Here is an 18,158-nt window from a genome sequence, read left to right on the forward strand (position 1 = left end):
TCCAGGCTAGTTAGCTTAGCAAAATGGCTGTAGTGGGCGGGAAGTGTTAGCATCAGCTAGCTCAGGTCCAGGCTAGTTAGCTTAGCAAAATGGCTGTAGTGGGCGGGAAGCGTTAGCATCAGCTAGCTCAGGTCCAGGCTAGTTAGCTTAGCAAAATGGCTGTAGTGGGCGGGAAGTGTTAGCATCAGCTAGCTCAGGTCCAGGCTAGTTAGCTTAGCCCAATGGCTTGTAGTGTGTGGGAAGTGTTAGCATCAGCTAGCTCAGGTCCAGGCTAGTTAGCTTAGCAAAATGGCTGTAGTGGGTGGGAAGTGTTAGCATCAGCTAGCGCAGGTCCAGGCTAGTTAGCTTAGCCTAATGGCTGGTAGCGGGTGGGAAGTGTTAGCATCAGCTAGCTCAGGTCCAGGCTAGTTAGCTTAGCCCAATGGCTGGTAGCGGGTGGGAAGTGTTAGCATCAGCTAGCTCATGTTCAGGCTAGTTAGCTTAGCCTAATAGCTGGTAGCAGGTGGGAAGTGTTAGCATCAGCTAGCTCAGGTCCAGGCTAGTTAGCTCAGCCCAATGGCTGGTAGCGGGTGGGAAGTGTTAGCATCAGCTAGCTCAGGTCCAGGCTAGTTAGCTTAGCCCAATGGCTGGTAGTGGGTGGAAGTGTTAGCATCAGCTAGCTCAGGTCCAGGATGCTGGTGTGTCCAGCAGGAGTCCTCCTCCTCATCATCATCAGTAGCAGCAGTCGCTCTTCTAGTCCTCAACAAACGTTTGGTCCTGTTGACCCAAGTTCCAGTGGAGCTTTGGAGGTGCTGCGTCAAATCACTGCGCCCAGTCAGCAAAGTAGTTCCAGCCAGTAAATCATTGCTTTGCTTTTCTCAGACGAACTTTGAGCATTAATGTTGTTGAATATGTGAAGAGTCACAGCCCCATGGAGGAAAGGAGCATACTTGATATTTGGCACCACACTCCTTCAGCCACGATTCTCCTACATATACCTACATGTATACACACACACACACACACACACACACACACACACACACACACACTGTATATGCTGGGGTTTTTCCAACTAGTCATCATGAGCACGTATACTGCTTCTGTCAGACCAGCCGGGGAATGTCAACACTCAACAAACTCGCCGACAGTGCTGGATCTGGGTGCGTTGCCGGCGAGTCCTCACCCTCACCCTCACCCTCACTAGAGACGCAGAAGTCTGGGCTCGTTTACAACGGTAGTTCCATTTGTTGTTGATTGAAAAGCAAACCTGAAGTGTTTCTCAACCTGACAGCAGTGACGGGACCGGCTGGTAAAAGGTTAAAGCCCCAGGTTGCCAGAGGTGTTCCCCCTTCACCAGAGGTGGGTTGGGCTTGGCAGGTATTTCAGGGCCAGTCAGCTTTGAGCCACCTGCCATTGTGCTGCTACTCTTTGACGGAGCTCGTCTTCAACTGTACTCCACTGTGCTTTCTGCTCCTGCCACAGAGAAACTCCGAGAAACATGGCCTCAGAGGACCGGAAATCTGGTTAGTACATTGTGTTTTTGCAGCACGAAGTACATTTTCTTTTTAAAGGAATCTGTTTTAACCCTTTTTATCACACCAGGTTGTGTGAGTGTGTACGAGCAGAGAGACCCCCAACGCTGCTCCATCTAACTCAAGGAAGGCCTGCATGACGCGTGGCTCCATGTTGTAACTAAAACCACTTCCAGCAGCAGTGCTCGTGTCAAGTACCATTCAGATATTAGACTTGTACACGTTCTTTTTGGGGGACTGATCTGCAAACTATTAGAGAATTTTCCTCTCCATCAGTTCATCCCGGAGGCAACTTCACCTCCCCTCGGCTGCAGCCCGTTCAGCCGTCTACTCTCCTCCCTCTTTCCATCCTTCTAGCATCTCCCTCTTGTCTCTTTCACATTTCGAGGCACTCTCCTTCCTTCCCATTTGCTGTCATTTCATGGCTGAAAGTGAATTTGACAAGCGGTTAAATCAAAATCGTCAGCGAACGTTTGGTGCTGGGTTTGCTCCAGCCTGCTAGAGAAGCGAGTGCGATGAATGACAGTTCAAGAGGTACGGGCTCTGAATGGTATTCTTAAGTGTAGTGTAGGAATTTCAATTTTCCGAGAGTTCCTCCGTCCTCGAGTCGCCCGAAAACGAGACGAGAACGTTAAAAATGTGGAACCGTGTGACAGAATCTGATCCTGTTTACGAACCCGACGGCTTTTTCCTTCCGTGACCTTTGTGAGCAAATATGAACTGGATTGGTTTGATGAGTTTGACGCTTGTCTCATCTGTCCTGCTGGTGGCTGCTCAGCTGGGCTCCCCAGCAGAACATCATCCTCTCTCTTTTCTTGGCGAGTGAAAGAAGCGATGGCTGATGAGCTTCTCACAGTTCGGCAGAATCAGGTTGTGTTTTTCTACATTTCTCCCAGTCTTCAGGTCGATGGACTTGCACACCAAGACCAACAACACTGACCACCACACCAGTGAGATCTCGGTGGATCAGCTGATCGTGCGGCGTGGCCAGTCCTTCACCATGTCCCTCAAACTGACGCAGCCCTTCAACAAGAACCTTTACCCTCTCACCTTCACCGCCATGACAGGTGCGTAGCTCCCAGTGAGGCCCGTGCATCACCGCTGCACTGTTCAAGGAACAGTTCACCTGAAAACGAGACACAGCGAACAGGACTGGCGATGCAGCGAGTACACTGCCCCCCGACTGAAGTAGAAGTACTCAGATATAATAGTGCTCTGGTAAAAACCTCCATTCAAAATTCTACTTGAGGAGTATGTGAGAAGTTTTTGATATCAAACGCAAAAAGTCCCGGGAAGTCCTGAAAGGAAGAAGAGCATTTCTCCATTCCTGCCTGTGCTGCTCGTTTTACTGTATTTCTGGTGCTGGCAGGACTGTTGGACAGTTCTCCATGCGCTCCTTTCAGGACCTCCCAGTGAATGTCAACAACTTTAGTTCTAGAAATGGAGGCAGAGACCGTTTCATAGAAAAGTAGATTTGAGGCGTCTCCCTCCATCATCCCGCTGCTCGTGTCGTTGCAGCTAAGCTACGAGCATTCAGCTGTCTGCTGGAGGCTGGAGCTCCAGAGAGCAGAGGAGAGGCGCTCAGTGGGCTTGTCTGGCTCTGACGATGATGCACAAACCAGAGTCTTCGCCAAAGACTTTGAGTGTTGCTTGACATGAAGGTCTGACCTGTCCCTGCAGGGGCAGAAGTCTCTGAGGAACTGGGCACGTTCTCGTGCTTTGGTATCCCAGACAACAAGATTCAGCGTTCTTCATCAGCAAAGGCAGTGTGGAAGGTGATGCTCCTCAACAGCTTCCCCTCACTGCAGAGCGACTTGACCCTGAACATCACTCCCCCCGCTGACACCCCCATCGGGGAATTTGAGTTGATAGTGAAGTACCGGGATGAGGAAAATTTTGTGGCTTCGCTGGTGGTGCTCTTCAACCCCTGGTGTCCTGGTAGGCTGCTCGCCCGTCTGTCTGCCCACTCATCTGTCTGTCAGTCTATTAACCCTGTCTCTGTGCAGATGACCCAGTGTTTCTGAGTGGAGAGGAGGAGAGACAGGAGTATGTGATGAATGAAGAAGGAACCATCTACGTAGGAAGTGCAGATTACATCTTTACTAAGAAGTGGGACTTTGGTCAGGTACGTCGCCAACACACCTGCTGCAGTTACACTCATCAACACGTGTGACATACTTCCTGCCGTACACACACACACACATGGAGGTCCCGTCAGGCTGGATGAAGAAGCGTGTTATCAAAATCGCTAATCCGGAATACCATCAGGACGTTGTTGGATGCTGAAACATTCATTTTCAACCTGGGAAAAAGAATTTGGCGGAAAATTGATCTGAGACGTCAAGTCAGTTTTATTTGTACGGCGCCAAATCCCAACAACAGTTCTCGCCTGACACTTCACGAGTGGAGCAGGTCCAGCACCTCCCTCCTTCAACGTAAGACCCTGAAAAACCCCAGCAGACCCGTGCACTTGTGTGGTTTCTCCTCCTGGGGTCTCTGATGCGTTCGACCGACTGTGTTTACATGCGTGCAATCATCCAGTAACTGGCATCTGCTCTGATGTGTTTATAATGACAATAACGATAACTTTATTAATGCAGAACAACAACAACAACGTATAAAATACGCAGAACCAGCAGTTCTTCTCCCCAAACGTCACCATTCCTGAGAGTTCCCACGTGGAGGAGGAAAAACCGTCATCTTCATTTCTGAGCGTGCTGCCGGCCATGTTTGCATTTTAACTTCATTCTTCTTCTTCTTCCTCTTCTTCTGGGTTGTGTTCTCACGTGCAGAGGAGAAAGAAAAAAACATGATCAAATCTTTCTACGTTCACTGAGTAAAAGAGACAGTTGAGCTAAAAACCCGTGTGCGTATTCAGATTTAATCATGAGGTTCCGAATGTCACATGACCACGTGAATAATCTGGTCGAGTAGACGCATGGACGGAAACGCTCAAAATCAAATTAAACCTAGAGATGGTTGCCTTAGCAACCTCAGCAAACCAAGGGGAGTTTTTGCTCATATTAAAGGTGTGTGCCTCTTGCGTGTCACCCTCAAACTAACCACTCGACCGACCAACACCTTTGAATGTTTGACAGAGGTGAACACGCCTGGTTGAGGGGACGTAACAGACCTCTCCTCTCCTGTCTGTCTGTCTCTGTCTGTCTCTCCATCTGTCTGTCTCTGTCTGTCTGTCCAGTTTGAGGACGACATGGTGAATATTAGTTTGAAGATCCTGGAGAAGAGCCAAGAGCATCTGGATTACCAAGCGTGTCAGCGCTGTAGCCCCATCTACGTCGGCCGTCTGGTCAGCGCCATGGTACTGCCCTCTGAAGATACTTAGCAGTATTATTGCCTGGCGAGTGACTTTCAGCCAGGGAACGACAGTGAATGAGGAGTTCCTGTCCGGATGTGGCGACCGTGGACTTGTTTTATATGGACGATCACATCCTCCCAGAGGGGCTGATGTTGTGTTGAGTTCATCTGGGCTTGTCGTCGTCCGGGGTCAGATTGTGACCTCATCTTAAATGAGCTTTCCAGAGGGAAAAGTAGCAGATATGAAAGAATGAGAGTTGATTCACGCCGATGAGGATTTGAATGAGAGTCCAGTCAGGATCTCAGCGTCAGCAGATCGCGTCAAACAGCTCATGGGCTGGGGAAAGATCTTTTTTATTTTATCTTTACTTTCTTTAAATGAGCGCTGCCAAAGACGTCATGTGATCGCCAGTGCAACGTTAGCAGGAAGTCCCTCAGACTGAAGGACAGGTTTTGATAAATTTGGTGCAAGGATGGGTGATCAGTAAATAACAAATAATGTTTGCTCTGAAGGTCTCATGGGATTGTTGTCCTGCAGATAAACTCTGATGACGATGAGGGTGTCCTGGAGGGCCGCTGGGGGGGGGGCTACGATGGCGGCCACAGCCCCACTCACTGGAGCGGCAGCCACAGCATCCTCCACAACTGGCTCAAGAACGACTGCAGCCCGGTCAAGTACGGACAGTGCTGGGTGTTCGCGGGCGTGATGTGTTCAGGTACCGTCTGACTCCAGGACGTCTTCAACATGCCTGGTCTCGTTAGAGCTCTCATTTGCATTTATTCCAGGACTATTTATGTAATTATGTTGCCAAATCAAGGTCAGTGGTTTCATCCGGCTGTCGCTGAGCAAATCCAAACCACAAGCAGATACCAAAGATTTTAAAAGTTTCCCACTTGTTGTCTTGTGGAAAAATACTTTATACCTATAAATGACCATAAACAGAGCGGCATCGTGATTGGACGTGACGCCGCTCTGTTTATGGTCCATCAATCGCAGCCTTCTGCCTCTTCTCTTTGTTTTTGGACCTCAATTCAGCGTTTTTCTGTTCCACTTCTGCAGCTTCACAGTGACACACACTTCCACAATCCATGGTTAATTATTTTCCTCAAGAATTAAAAGGGTTTTTAAACTTGCCCTGACAGAGAATCCTGCTCTCCGTTGACCTTTTATTTTAATTTTTTTCTGCTTCGGGCACACAAGCTGAATTCCTCTGGCTGTTCTGGAGGTGTGACTCGCCTTTTAAGAGCATTATGCAGTTAGCAAGGATCAGGTTGTTTGAGCTGCCGGCACATTTTGTACATCTGAGTGAAGAGCGCAGACACAGTGACAAGTTACAAAACAACCTGCCACGACTCGTTCGCCACAAATATTTGCGAGAGCTTTTGATGTGCCAGCACAGGAACTCTCTCACAGTTTCTTTCAGGTCAGTGCTGCTCTGAACTGTGTTGGAATGCCAAGCCAAGTCGACTTCTGGGAATTTGGTCTCTAGTTCAAGTCAATTCTCAAGTCCACTGCTCGTTTCCCTCCTGTTCTTGACTTTTATGCTGCGTTCCAGGGAACTGGAAGTGGGACTTTTCCGACATCCTGCTTGAACAAGTATGTCAGAGTCTGAATTCCCACTCGAACAACGTTCTACCGTGGCTTCATGGAGAGTCAGTTTTCTGACTCTAATTGTAAAACAACAACTATCAGTTGGTTTACGTCAATTATATTCAGATAACACTTTCAGTCGCAACGTAAACCCGTTTCTGCATGAACACGGCCCACCATGTTCTTTGTGGAAGTGCACCTGTAGCTTGGAAAACTTTGTGGTTGGAGGTTTGAGTTCTCAAGCAGGAAGTTCCCAGTTCGGAGAAGAATTCTGCCATCATGTCTTCCTCTTTGTTTAAGGTTTGCCTGCAGGTGGTGGCACAGATCAAATCACTGTTACCACGGCAGAGCCAGCGACAGAAAAACACTCATCTTTTTAAAAATACTCAGCCAACGCCAAACTAGTTCATGTCCAACAAAGCTAACAGCAAGCTAACGTGTAGCTGATGCAGCCAAGCTAACGGTCAATATGTTTGCTAAAACTATTTGGATCTCAAGAGCCTCAAAACATCCGATGTGGTCGATTCAGCATCTTTTATTCTCACATCCCAAATGTTCAATTATTCACCTGAAGCTTTTATTGCTAAACATTTAATCAAATTGTAGCAGGTGTGCCGCCGCCGTTGCTGCTAACGGTGCTGGCAGATGCAGAAGGATACGCATGACGTGCATAAAATAGTTCTGTAATGCAACTCAAGGTATTGCTCACGAGTCCCAAAGCCAAGTCTCAGGTCAGGGGTGTGAGCCCAGGCCACTGGATGACTCACAACTCAGCAAATGTCTCTTTTGTTTCAAACAAAATGGGGGATGAAAACAGGGAAAGTTGAGAATCTGAATCTGTGTTTGGAACTGATAGTTTCATTGATCGAAGGCTTTGTGTTTGGTTCCAGTGATGCGTCTGCTGGGCATTCCCTGCCGCGTGGTTACAAACTTCTGCTCAGCTCACGACTGCGATGCAAATCTGTCCATTGACCTGTACCACATCGACAAGGGAGTTGAAGAAGACCTGACTGAGGACAGCGTCTGGTGAGCTCCTGGTCGTCTGATTTTTCACTCCCAACACTTGAAATACTCCTGGATCAGAGGAGGAAAAGCAGCTCACGTTTGGGCTCTTTGATTATTGCACAAAACCAACAGATTCTTCTAAGCAGTGAGACGGGCCCCATCGCTGTAGATGCTGTCACTGTCGCCAAGACTGTCAGTCAAGAGTCTGAAGGAGCCTACAGAGGCCATGGAGGTCATTAAAGGTCATCAGGGGACACACAAGAAGTCAAAGGCTTAACTGTGGTGACCTTGAAGCCATGTGACCCTGGTGTGGCTCTTTCATAGACTAACGTTAGCTTAGCACGGCTAACCGTAGCATCCAGGCTTCCAGCATCATCAGAGGGTTCATTAGTGAAGATGATCCTGATGAACTGAACCTGGAAGATCATCAACTTTTGTTCACCAGAGCTGATTTACTGATTCAATCACCACAATCACATGGAGCGATCCTATTGGCTGCTAGGGTGAGGAGCCAAGTGATGACCACTTCCTGTTGGTGGAGGAACCAGGAGATGACCGCTTCCTGTTAGACTACAAACACGCCACATCCCTGTGTAGCTCTTCTGCAGCTGCTCCTCTGTCACCTCATGTTCACTCTTGGTTCCCAGCTCGCTTGCGTTGCTGCCAACTGTGTCATCACATCAGTTGTGTAAGAGGGCGTGGGTGAGATTCTTGGCTGCAGTCAATCACTCAAACACTCCGCAGCTCGCAGGTTCCAGGACAGAAGGTGTGACTATTGGGGCAGTGGTGCCACGGCTGTTTGGCAGACAAAGGAGTTCTCCGGGTGTGTTGCGCCACACGAATGACACTCCCCAACACAGATAATTAAGTGTAATCTGGCATGAAACCCTAAATAAACTTTAGCCATATGCATTTGTGCCAGCAAGGCTGCTGTGTCCTGCTGCTGCACTTCAGGTCAGAGTCAGCATGTTGGCGCTTGGTTCCTACTTCAGCAGGAGTTGGATGTTTTTTCTCCTCTGATTCTTCTCTTTCTCAGGCTTCCCTCATTTCAGCCGGGCCACAGCACAGATCGCAGAGGAAGAAGCGGATCCTGATTGAGCTTCGTTCTTCTCTAAATTTGGAGATGTTGCAAAGCATAAAAAAGTTTCATAAAAAAGTTTGATCGCAGCTTGAAAAGGATGTGGAGACTTTGTTTGGTTGTCATGTTGGGGAGCTGTTGGAGTCCATGTGCTTCACACGCCACGCTGTCCTTCAGTCAATAGAGGTGCTGTGTTCCCTTGCAGGAACTTCCATGTGTGGGTGGAGGCCTGGATGAAGCGGTCGGACCTGGCAGGTGATGGCAAATATGACGGTTGGCAGGTTCTGGATCCAACACCACAAGAGCTGAGTGGCGGTGAGCAGCATTCTTTTCTTTTCTGCTCTGTTCTGTTTCTTTTACGACTGAACGTAACCGCTGACCTTTTCCACTGTGGGATGATGCTGCCAGGGTTGCACCCTCTCCAGCTTGTAAACACTGCACATGTGTCATGTGACAGGATGTTAGCAAAACCTTTTTACCATGAAACCACAGTAAAACTGAAGCTCTGCTCTGTAAGTCTCCTTCTGTTCCCGGGGCTCCAGACAGAATCTCCTGCACATTTCAGCAGATTCTGTCTGTCGGTGTCCACGCTTTAATCCACGCTAGTCGATGTGATTGTGAGGGTTGTTGTGTGTCCAGGTGTGTACCGCTGTGGCCCGGCGTCGGTCAAAGCCATCCTGAGCGGAGAAACAGGCTTCAACTATGACGTCCCGTTTGTCTTTGCTGAGGTCAACGCTGACTGCATTGATTGGCTGGTCAGTTTTTTTGGGAGATTAAAAAAAGAAAAGAATGACGACACGAGAAACAGAATGATGATTTTCTTGACCTCTGCGTGTCCTGTCAGATCAAAGCTGACGGAACAAAAGTGGTGATGTCATCAGACACGAAGAGAGTTGGTAAGAAAATCTCCACCAAGTCCATCGGCTCCGACGAGAGGTTTGACATCACACACAACTATAAACATAAGGAAGGTGAGTGTACCTGAACACACACACACACACACACACACACACACACACACACACACACACGCTGTCCAGTAGGTGCACTGAACTTCTGTCTCACAGGGACTGAGAGGGAGAGGGCGGTCTTTAAATACGCCTCCAGCCGAGACAATAACAAGGATGAGGAGATGGAGGCAGGGGGGGAGGAAGAGGAGGAGGGAACGGGGGAGATGGATGGGGACGAGGGGGAGAACGAGCTCCCCCCACTGCCACAGCTGGTCATAAAGTTCAAAGAGGTGATTCCAACATCAGAGAGGTCTTGTTTTTCTCAGTCAAAATCAATCAAAAGTGAGATTCCAGATGTGTGCGTAGGAACACTTCATGTGTGGGTTCCGTTGCGTGTTCTGCAGGTGTCCAAGCCGGTGAATGGGAAGGACGTGGAGCTGAAGCTGGTGCTCACCAGCGAGAGCCACATCGAGCGGCCGCTGTCCATCAGCATAACCGCCCACGGCATGAGGTACAACGGCTCCACCGTGTCGAAGATCCTCAGCGAGGTGAAGGAGGAGACACTGCTGCCAGAGAAAGGTAACCGCCGCCGCTGCAAAGTACAAAAATACTCCAAATAATCTGCGTGGCTGAAAACCACGGGGTTAGAAAGTACAGAGGGTCCTGTCATAAATGCTGCGTGTAAATGTCTCCTGCAGAGCTGTCCATCCCCATCACCGTCCCCTTCTCAGCCTACCACAAACACATGATGGAGAGCGACAACATAAAGGTCACCGCCATTGTTGAGGACAAACTCAGGCCGGAGAATACTTACCTGGCTGAGGACGATGTGGTGCTGGAAGAGCCCCCCCTCACTGTCACAGTGAGTAGACGCCGCCTGCTCGGGGGCTTTGGTGGTCACATGACAGGCGTCATCATCCCTCCCCTCTACTCTGGCTGACTGCTCTACATTGACCTGAAACCGAATCACCGTGTTTTCACCTCGTCCTCGCCGCTCTCATGTTGTTGAGGGTTGTTGTTTCTCTAGAGCTTTGGTTCAGGGTTTGTGTCTCCCTGGGTTTGTTGCAGGTTGGCGATGAAGTCAAACTCGGGCGTCTGGTTAAAATTGAAGTGAGTTTTACAAACCCGACTCAGGAGCTGCTGACGAACTGCACACTGACTCTGTCTGGAAGTGGTTTGATCAAAGAGGATATAGAATCCAGGTCAGTATGTGTGTATATATACACCTGCACACCTGTACACCTGTTCATCTGTACACCTGTTCATCTGTACACCTGTTCATCTGTACATCTATACATCTGTACACCTGTACACCAGTACACCTATACATCTGTACACCTGTACATCTATACACCTGTACATCTGTACACCTGTACATCTATACACCTGTACATCTATACGCCTGTACACCTGTACACCTATACATCTGTACACCTGTACATCTATACACCTGTACATCTGTACACCTGTACATCTATACACCTGTACATCTATACGCCTGTACACCTGTACATCTATACACCTGTACACCTGTACATCTGTACACCTGTACATCTGTACATCTATACACCTGTACATCTATACATCTGTACATCTGTACACCTGTACATCTGTACATCTATACACTTGTACACCTGTACACCTATACATCTGTACATCTGTACACCTGTACATCTGTACATCTATACACTTGTACACCTGTACACCTATACATCTGTACATCTGTACACCTGTACATCTGTACATCTATACACTTGTACATCTGTACACCTATACATCTATACGCCTGTACACCTGTACATCTATACGCCTGTACACCTGTACATCTATACACCTGTACATCTATACACCTGTACACCTGTACATCTGTACACCTATACATCTGTACATCTATACACCTGTACACCTGTACACCTATACATCTGTACACCTATACACTTGTACATCTATACATCTGTACACCTGTACACCTGTACATCTATACACCTGTACACCTGTACATCTGTACACCTATACATCTGTACATCTATACACCTGTACACCTATACATCTGTACATCTGTACATCTATACACCTGTACACCTGTACACCTATACATCTGTACATCTGTACACCTGTACATCTATACGCCTGTACACCTGTACATCTATACACCTGTACACCTGTACACCTATACATCTGTACATCTGTACACCTGTACATCTATACGCCTGTACACCTGTACACCTATACACCTGTACACCTATACACTTGTACATCTGTACATCTATACACCTGTACACCTGTACACCTATACATCTGTACACCTGTACACCTATACACCTGTACACCTATACACTTGTACATCTGTACACCTATACACCTGTACACCTTTATCTATCTATAGCTATGTGTATCTATGTGTATAGGGTTCAGGTAGATATATACATGTATAGAGAGAAATAACTCCCAGGTTGAAAAGTACCAGCTTCCCCTCAACTGTCTGAAATCACTAAATATAAATCATAAATCATAAATTTGACCCACAATCTGCCCCCCCCCCCATTTCCCGCAGCATTCCTGATCTGAAGGAAAACACCCGTGTTCGTGTCCAGTTCCACATGATTCCCTACAAGGCAGGGAAGAAGACTCTGATGGCCAACTACAACTGCGACACGTTCAAAGACATCAAGGGCAGCTGCACCTTCACCGTGGAACCATGCAGTCTCTAGATGTCGAGACTCGTTCTTTCACTCTAAACAAAATGCTTCTTATTCCTGACATCAGGGAGATCCCAGAGTGGGGCGTGTAGGACGGGTCAAAGGAGAGTTTGTTTAATTGGGGGGGCAGATGAGTCTCAGCGCCATTTGGTGGTAACAGGAAAGGACATGTTTTATTTACATTGATCTCCTCTGAGTGGGTCGACTGGATCATCTCAGACCTGGTCAGAACCACCTGGAGAACTTGGTGATGGTGAAGACTGAGTTGATGTTAAATGGTGTGACCATGGCGAGGCAGCCATGTTTGCATTGGCTCGTGTCTCAGGGTTTAAGTCTTGTCAGTTTGGCAGGCTAAGCACGACCAGTAAGCTGTGGTGGGGTGGAAAATGGAGGTGAAAAAACCAACAGAAGTGCCACTATTTCACTCACAACTACTGCCTATATTGTATATGTTTTATCTTTGATATGATCATGGTCAAATTTGGTTTTGGTAAAATGTCTTTCTCTTTGCAAAGGTGCGGTGTCGTTTGTTGCTGCTATTTTTAATGTCCTTCTGATTCTGACTGCTTCGGAGTTACTTACACTTGAAAAATGTACCCGGGATGTAGAAGAGCCACCTTAAAAATGTTCTTTATACGTCGCTGTAACAGGCAGTGTTGGGTTTTTCTTCATCATTTCACCATTAGGTTTGAGTTTTAGACCACCTGGGGAAAAGGTTTGTTTGCCCCTGGTTTGAGACGCTGTAGAAGCACCAGTCTGAGGCCATGTAGTAAAGATGCTCAAAAATAAAACATCAGTAAAGTTTAACTAAAATAAATAAGATCCTTTGTGATAAAGAAGAGGGCTACAATTTAAGAGTTTGAAAATGTGTCCTTTATTATATTATAAGTGACTTAATAAATGGATGAAAAGGTTAGTGTTGAGGGGAGATGTTGATTATTGGGGATGTGGGGTACATTCATGTCATACATAAATACATAGTTTAATCAAGTTGTAACCACATTTGGGACAGTTGTCAATAAAGACTTACACTTCTTACTACTCATTTCCCACGTTTTCCATCTTGTGTTTTTTGTTACTTTTATGTTCCAAGTTATGTTCCATTTTTAAAAATTTCCCCTTCTGTTTTAGCATTTTATTACTGGTACTTTCAATAATTGTCCACCAGAGGGCGCACTGCCGAGTCCCGCATTCTCCAAGGAGCATGAAAGCAGCAGCGTGAAAAACGAAAGCGATACCGTCGAACCCCCCACCCCAACCCCCTACAGCTCCGACAAGAGCCCCCTGGAAGTTACCACTGCAGCCGGCGACTTCCTCAGGTTACCCCGCTCTTCATCTGTCAAGCAACCGGAGGAGTGAAAGTCTTGAAAGTAAGACCGAGCTTGCTAACGTGGACTCGTGCTACAGAGTCCTAGGCGCCGGGAGTCAGCTGGAACATTTCTACTGTTTAACGGCGTTGTTGTGAGGAGGACCGGCTCGCTCTGGCGAGGCCCAAAAGCCGGTAAGACACGCGAGTCTCCGGCATTAGCAAAACTAGCATTAGCATAGCTAACATTAGCAGTGCTGCTAGCCTGCTGAGTTGGCTAAATTGGAGAAACGCCACTCTCGTGCCGCTTGAATTATTAGCATGTTTTTGCTAGCGAGCTAACTCGGCCGGTACCGGAGAACCGAGCGGGACGAAACGTTCGGTGAGATAAACTTTGTTTTGTTTAGTTGCGATATAACCGTCAGTCGTTGCTCTGACGGCGCTTGAGCCAACAGGAAGTGATTAAGTCACGTTAACAGGCTTGTAGGCTAACGGTTAGCTAAGGCAACGTTAGCCTCATTTTAAAAAATAACTTTATTCAGATCCACTCACCAGTAACAGTTCAGCGGGAACAAGTCACAGTAATGGGACATTTCGTCATCACGACCCAGAGGGAACGTCAGGAAAATGAAATGAATCACAGTGAATTATGTTCCAGAATAACATTCAAAAAAAGAGCTGCCAGTTTTCTTTAATTTCTTTCTTTTTCCTTTTAAGGTGGCGAGTCGCGTCTGATTTGTTTGAATCTGTGATTTTTAAAACTGCACGCTTCCATCGCTCCATGATTATTTTATGTGATTACAGTTTGCTGTTGTAGATGAAGTTGAACACAGATGTGACGGCTTCCTCTTGTTGCACATCAATAATCATAATTACAGCAGCTTTGTGGCACTTGTGCGGTTGACCTGCTGACCTGATCTGATCAGTCAATGCTCGTCTACTGAGGTGATGGACACAGTCCTGCTGTTTTCTCTGAGGTCAGTTGGACAGAGGAAATGCCACAGAAACCCAGACCCAAATCCCAGTCCTGGCTGGAGCTGAAACAAGCTGGAAATGAATGTTTTAAGACGGGCCAGTATGGAGACGCCATCAGTCAGTACAGCCAGGCCATCAGAGAGCTGGAGAGGGCCGGTGAGTAACACCTCCCTGCTACACGAGTCACACCTGCCCTCAGGCTTTCATATGTTTTTGTGCCATTACATAATAAATGCTCCGCCCACTAACAGTCGCTCACATGTGATCTGCCCACTGCACCTGAAGGGTGTTTTACCTTTTAAGTTCTCACAAATATGTGAAGACTTTGACTCCAGCTTTCAGGAGGAACCATCCACGCACAGCTAGCTTGAAGCTAACGGAGACTGGCACAAACAACAGCTAAGCTGTCACTGAAATGTTTCACCCCACCTTTGAACCAACATTTGAACTCTGAATGCGTAGTGAGTCAGTGGTGGTCCTGGTGCCTGGAGTGTCTCCCCGGATTCGCCCAGTAGACCCGTTTCTTACTGACTTCTTCGCCGGTTTCCTCTTGATTTGTCATTGAAGGTAAAAAGAACCCGGATGATTTGGCCATTTTGTACTCCAACCGTGCAGCCAGCTACCTCAAGGAGGGCAACTGTGGCGAGTGTATGAAAGACTGCAACATGTAAGTTGATGGATCTCGTGCTCGTCCTCCCCTGCGCCCTCGGGGTGGTGTGTGCCACCTGTAACGTTCTCACGTGTCTCTGCAGGGCGCTGGAGTTGTCCCCGTTCAACGTGAAGTCTCTGCTGCGTCGCGCTGCCGCCTCTGAGGCTCTGGAGCGGTACAGGCAGGCCTATGTCGACTACAAGACCGCCCTGCAGATCGACTGTAACATAGCCGCCGCCCACGACGGCACCAGCAGGTACCTGGTGGACGGCCCGCCCGGCGGCGTTGAAGTAGTTTGATTGATGTGTCGGAGGCAACCTGGTGTTTTAAGATTTTCAAGCTCAGCAGCAAACAACCTTCAGGCTCCAGATGTTTAGCGAGTAAACCTCAGAGTCTGGAGCATCATTTTGATCGCCTGTAGTGCGCATAAAGCTGGAGGCACCGCAGCGCCTTCCCTCTGACACGTTCTCTTCTCACCAACATTTTCCAGGATGACGAAGGCGCTGACGGAAGCGGACGGTCCAACGTGGAGGGAAAAGCTTCCTCTCATTCCCACCGTTCCTCTGTCTGTCCGAGAGAAACTGACCCAACAAACTGCAGGCAAAGCTGCTCCTGCACAACCAGAACAGAACCGCAGCCGGCAAACCAACAAGCCCGGTGAGTGGCTTTCTCTGGTCAGGCTCCCCCGACGAAGAACACGCCATCTCCCAGGGAACGTTTCATGTTCCATCGTTATCAGAGGCAGACAAGAAGATGGAGGCTCTTCCCTAGGAGCCAGACCCACGCTAGTTAGCTTAGCGTAATGAATGGTAGTGGAGGGGAAGTGTTAGCATACCCCCTTAGAAAGTCGTCAAACACGCTTTTCTCTAAAACGTTGTCTGCTTTATCAAATTGATTCCCACAAAATAGTTTCTAAATTAGCAGATGTAGGTTTAGTGGATAACTTGTTGGGAACATTGAGGTCCCCAGATCTGGATTTGAGAAAATATTTGTTCCTTTTATTCTGGAGAAATAGAATTATAGATGAGCTCATCACTGCAGCTGGCTTTGTTCTTGTCGCTAACTCACCTTGTTCTGACATCGTCTGTGGCCTCAAGAGTGTAGAAGAACTGGAAAATGATCACAAACACGGTTTAATAAATGACCCACCAGCTGGCGGCGCAGCGGTCGTAGGTTCTGTGCGGTGGCACCTTGAGTTTGTAACGGTCATTTCTGTCCGCTCAGCTCCCAGCGACAAGGACGTGAAGAAGGGCCAGAGCCTGAAGGAGGAAGGCAACTACCTGGTGAAGAAAGGTGAACACAAGAAGGCCATCGAGAAGTACAGCCAGAGCCTGAAACACAACTCTGCTGAGGTCACCACCTACACCAACCGGTGGGTCTCGGCTCCTCCCACACAGCCCACTCTAATCCTTGTCCTGTTTTCTTTCGGAAGCGTTTTAGAACACGCGTGGCGGATCTGACGCCAGTCTGAATCGCCCTCTTGTCCGTAGGATGCACATTGTCATGTTTCAAACATCGACTCACTCAGGTGGTCGAGTGGTTAGAGCGCATGTCTCGTACGCAGCCGACCCCGGTTCACAGTCCTGCTGGAGGTTTCCTTTGATGCATGTCACCCCCCCTTCCTGTCTGTCTACTGTCCAGTAAAAAACGCTCCCCCAAAAAAAGAGATGAAAGTGTTCAATGGAGGGAAAGTGATGGAGATTCTCTTTCTGTGAGATCAGGGCGCTGTGCTACTTGACGGTGAAGCAGTACCGAGACGCCGTCAGAGATTGTGACGAGGCTCTGATGATAGACGCCGCCAACATCAAGGCTCTCTACCGGAGGGCGCAGGCTCACAAGGAGCTGAAGGTGAGGAGGGTGCAGCTTCTGAAATGTACCACAAACTCTATGCGATGCTACGTTCAGTCAGTCTGAAAGATTTTCCCTCCTCCAGGATACGAGCGCCTGCGAGGCCGACCTGAACCGCCTCCTCAAGGTGGAACCAAAGAACACGGCGGCCCTGAAGCTGCTGCAGGAGGTGCAGAAGAAGTGACGGAGCGCCCGGGACTCGGCGGTGAGAACGGACGCATCACTGACGTCCAGCAGTGGCACCACCCTGTCGCTCCGAGTCATGGATGGTCTGCGTTTCCCTGAAGCTCCCAAACACGGGCTTGACCCATCGACTCACCCCGGAACAAATGGGGAGCTCGGGCCGCTTCCGGAAAACTCAGCTGTGGTCGGTGAGGTGTATCGAGTCGCCACCTGCGATTGTTCGTTTTAATAGTTGGTCAGTTTCACGTCACTATTTATGTTTATTTATGGGAGCTGAAACGATCACACGCGCATTTCTGAAAACCTTCCATCACCACCGATTCAACGTTGACTCGAGCTGCATTCTTGGTCCCAACTCCTCAAGTACTCATCGTTTCTACGGTAACCGTGTTCTAGGTCCCGCCGCCGTCTGAGTCGTTCTGCTGAGGGTCTCGAGTCCTGAAGCATCAAGTTGTCTTTGAAATGTGAATCGAGTAAAGTTTCCTTGAACGGGTCTTCAAGGAACCGTCTGACCGACTTGGCCGCCCCGTCTCTCTTCAAGTGCCTGTCTTCGTCCTCAATCTGCTGCTGTTTCCGCTGCGTCTGTCCATCTACGCGCAGGGACGGCATGACCTCAGCCTGATCTACCACTCCTGTTTGTTTTTTTCTAATATTGGGTTTTGTCAACTATTTTAACGGCAAATAAACTTTAAATGTACTCCGGCTCTTGTGGTTCTTGACAAGCAGCGACGTCACAATCAACAATAAAACATCCTGATGTCAGAAGCAGCCGGAGGGGAAGATTGAGACTGACGGACCGCGGGCAAGTTACCGACCAAACCAGGAGGCTTTTTTTGAAGGTGGTTTAACAAATGACATTCACCCAACAGAAAACCCCGCCCATGAACGAGCACCGAACCGGGCGAGAGTTGGACCGTTGGCTGCTGTCAGCTGTGGTTCTCCGTGAGCTTCAAGCTTAACGTACGTGGCTGGCTCTTCCTGCGCTTCCACTCGAAGAAGTGACGTGGACGAGAGAGGAAGAATTTTTGAGCACTTGAATGCAAAA

At 48.4% G+C, this 18,158-nt stretch overlaps 2 protein-coding genes across 5 annotated transcripts; both read left to right on the plus strand.

Annotated features, from left to right (window-relative positions):
• The first annotated feature begins 1,102 nt into the window (after nucleotides 1-1,102).
• tgm8 (transglutaminase 8) lies at nucleotides 1,103-13,188 on the plus strand. Its single transcript, XM_086200343.1, has 16 exons — nucleotides 1,103-1,341; nucleotides 1,465-1,505; nucleotides 2,411-2,581; nucleotides 3,195-3,452; nucleotides 3,521-3,639; nucleotides 4,714-4,833; nucleotides 5,368-5,545; nucleotides 7,311-7,446; nucleotides 8,709-8,818; nucleotides 9,143-9,258; nucleotides 9,348-9,474; nucleotides 9,571-9,743; nucleotides 9,858-10,032; nucleotides 10,152-10,315; nucleotides 10,522-10,655; nucleotides 12,008-13,188. Exons 2-16 carry the CDS (start codon nucleotides 1,481-1,483, stop codon nucleotides 12,162-12,164), a joined length of 2,163 nt encoding a protein of 720 aa, XP_086056469.1. The 5' UTR covers nucleotides 1,103-1,341; nucleotides 1,465-1,480; the 3' UTR covers nucleotides 12,165-13,188.
• A 168-nt stretch (nucleotides 13,189-13,356) lies between these two features.
• Nucleotides 13,357-17,822, plus strand: tomm34 (translocase of outer mitochondrial membrane 34). 4 transcript variants are annotated; one of them, XM_086200345.1, is made up of 8 exons: nucleotides 13,357-13,522; nucleotides 14,441-14,589; nucleotides 15,001-15,100; nucleotides 15,186-15,338; nucleotides 15,573-15,739; nucleotides 16,307-16,454; nucleotides 16,804-16,930; nucleotides 17,016-17,821. In XM_086200345.1, exons 2-8 carry the CDS (start codon nucleotides 14,454-14,456, stop codon nucleotides 17,112-17,114), a joined length of 930 nt encoding a protein of 309 aa, XP_086056471.1. In that variant the 5' UTR covers nucleotides 13,357-13,522; nucleotides 14,441-14,453; the 3' UTR covers nucleotides 17,115-17,821. The 4 variants fall into 4 exon arrangements, with proteins under 4 accessions (XP_086056471.1, XP_086056472.1, XP_086056470.1 ...); XM_086200346.1 differs by having other exon boundaries at nucleotides 13,389-13,522; nucleotides 14,436-14,589; nucleotides 17,016-17,822; XM_086200344.1 differs by having other exon boundaries at nucleotides 13,389-13,653.
• Nucleotides 17,823-18,158: the final 336 nt, after the last annotated feature.

This window comes from Aulostomus chinensis, chromosome 3 (assembly GCF_037954235.1).
Source record: "Aulostomus chinensis isolate RoL2024-O1b breed Wild chromosome 3, RoL_Achi_v1.0, whole genome shotgun sequence".
Lineage (NCBI taxonomy): Eukaryota > Metazoa > Chordata > Actinopteri > Syngnathiformes > Aulostomidae > Aulostomus > Aulostomus chinensis.

Coding starts and splice junctions, on each gene's coding strand:
- tgm8 (XM_086200343.1), top strand. CDS start 1,481: ATGGCCTCAGAGGACCGGAAATCTG. Junction 10,316..10,521: donor AGCCCCCCCTCACTGTCACA/GTGAGTAGACGC, acceptor GGTTTGTTGCAG/GTTGGCGATGAAGTCAAACT. Junction 10,656..12,007: donor AAAGAGGATATAGAATCCAG/GTCAGTATGTGT, acceptor CATTTCCCGCAG/CATTCCTGATCTGAAGGAAA.
- tomm34 (XM_086200345.1), top strand. CDS start 14,454: ATGCCACAGAAACCCAGACCCAAATCCCAGTCCTGGCTGGAGCTGAAA. Junction 15,101..15,185: donor TGTATGAAAGACTGCAACAT/GTAAGTTGATGG, acceptor GTGTCTCTGCAG/GGCGCTGGAGTTGTCCCCGT. Junction 16,455..16,803: donor GTCACCACCTACACCAACCG/GTGGGTCTCGGC, acceptor CTGTGAGATCAG/GGCGCTGTGCTACTTGACGG.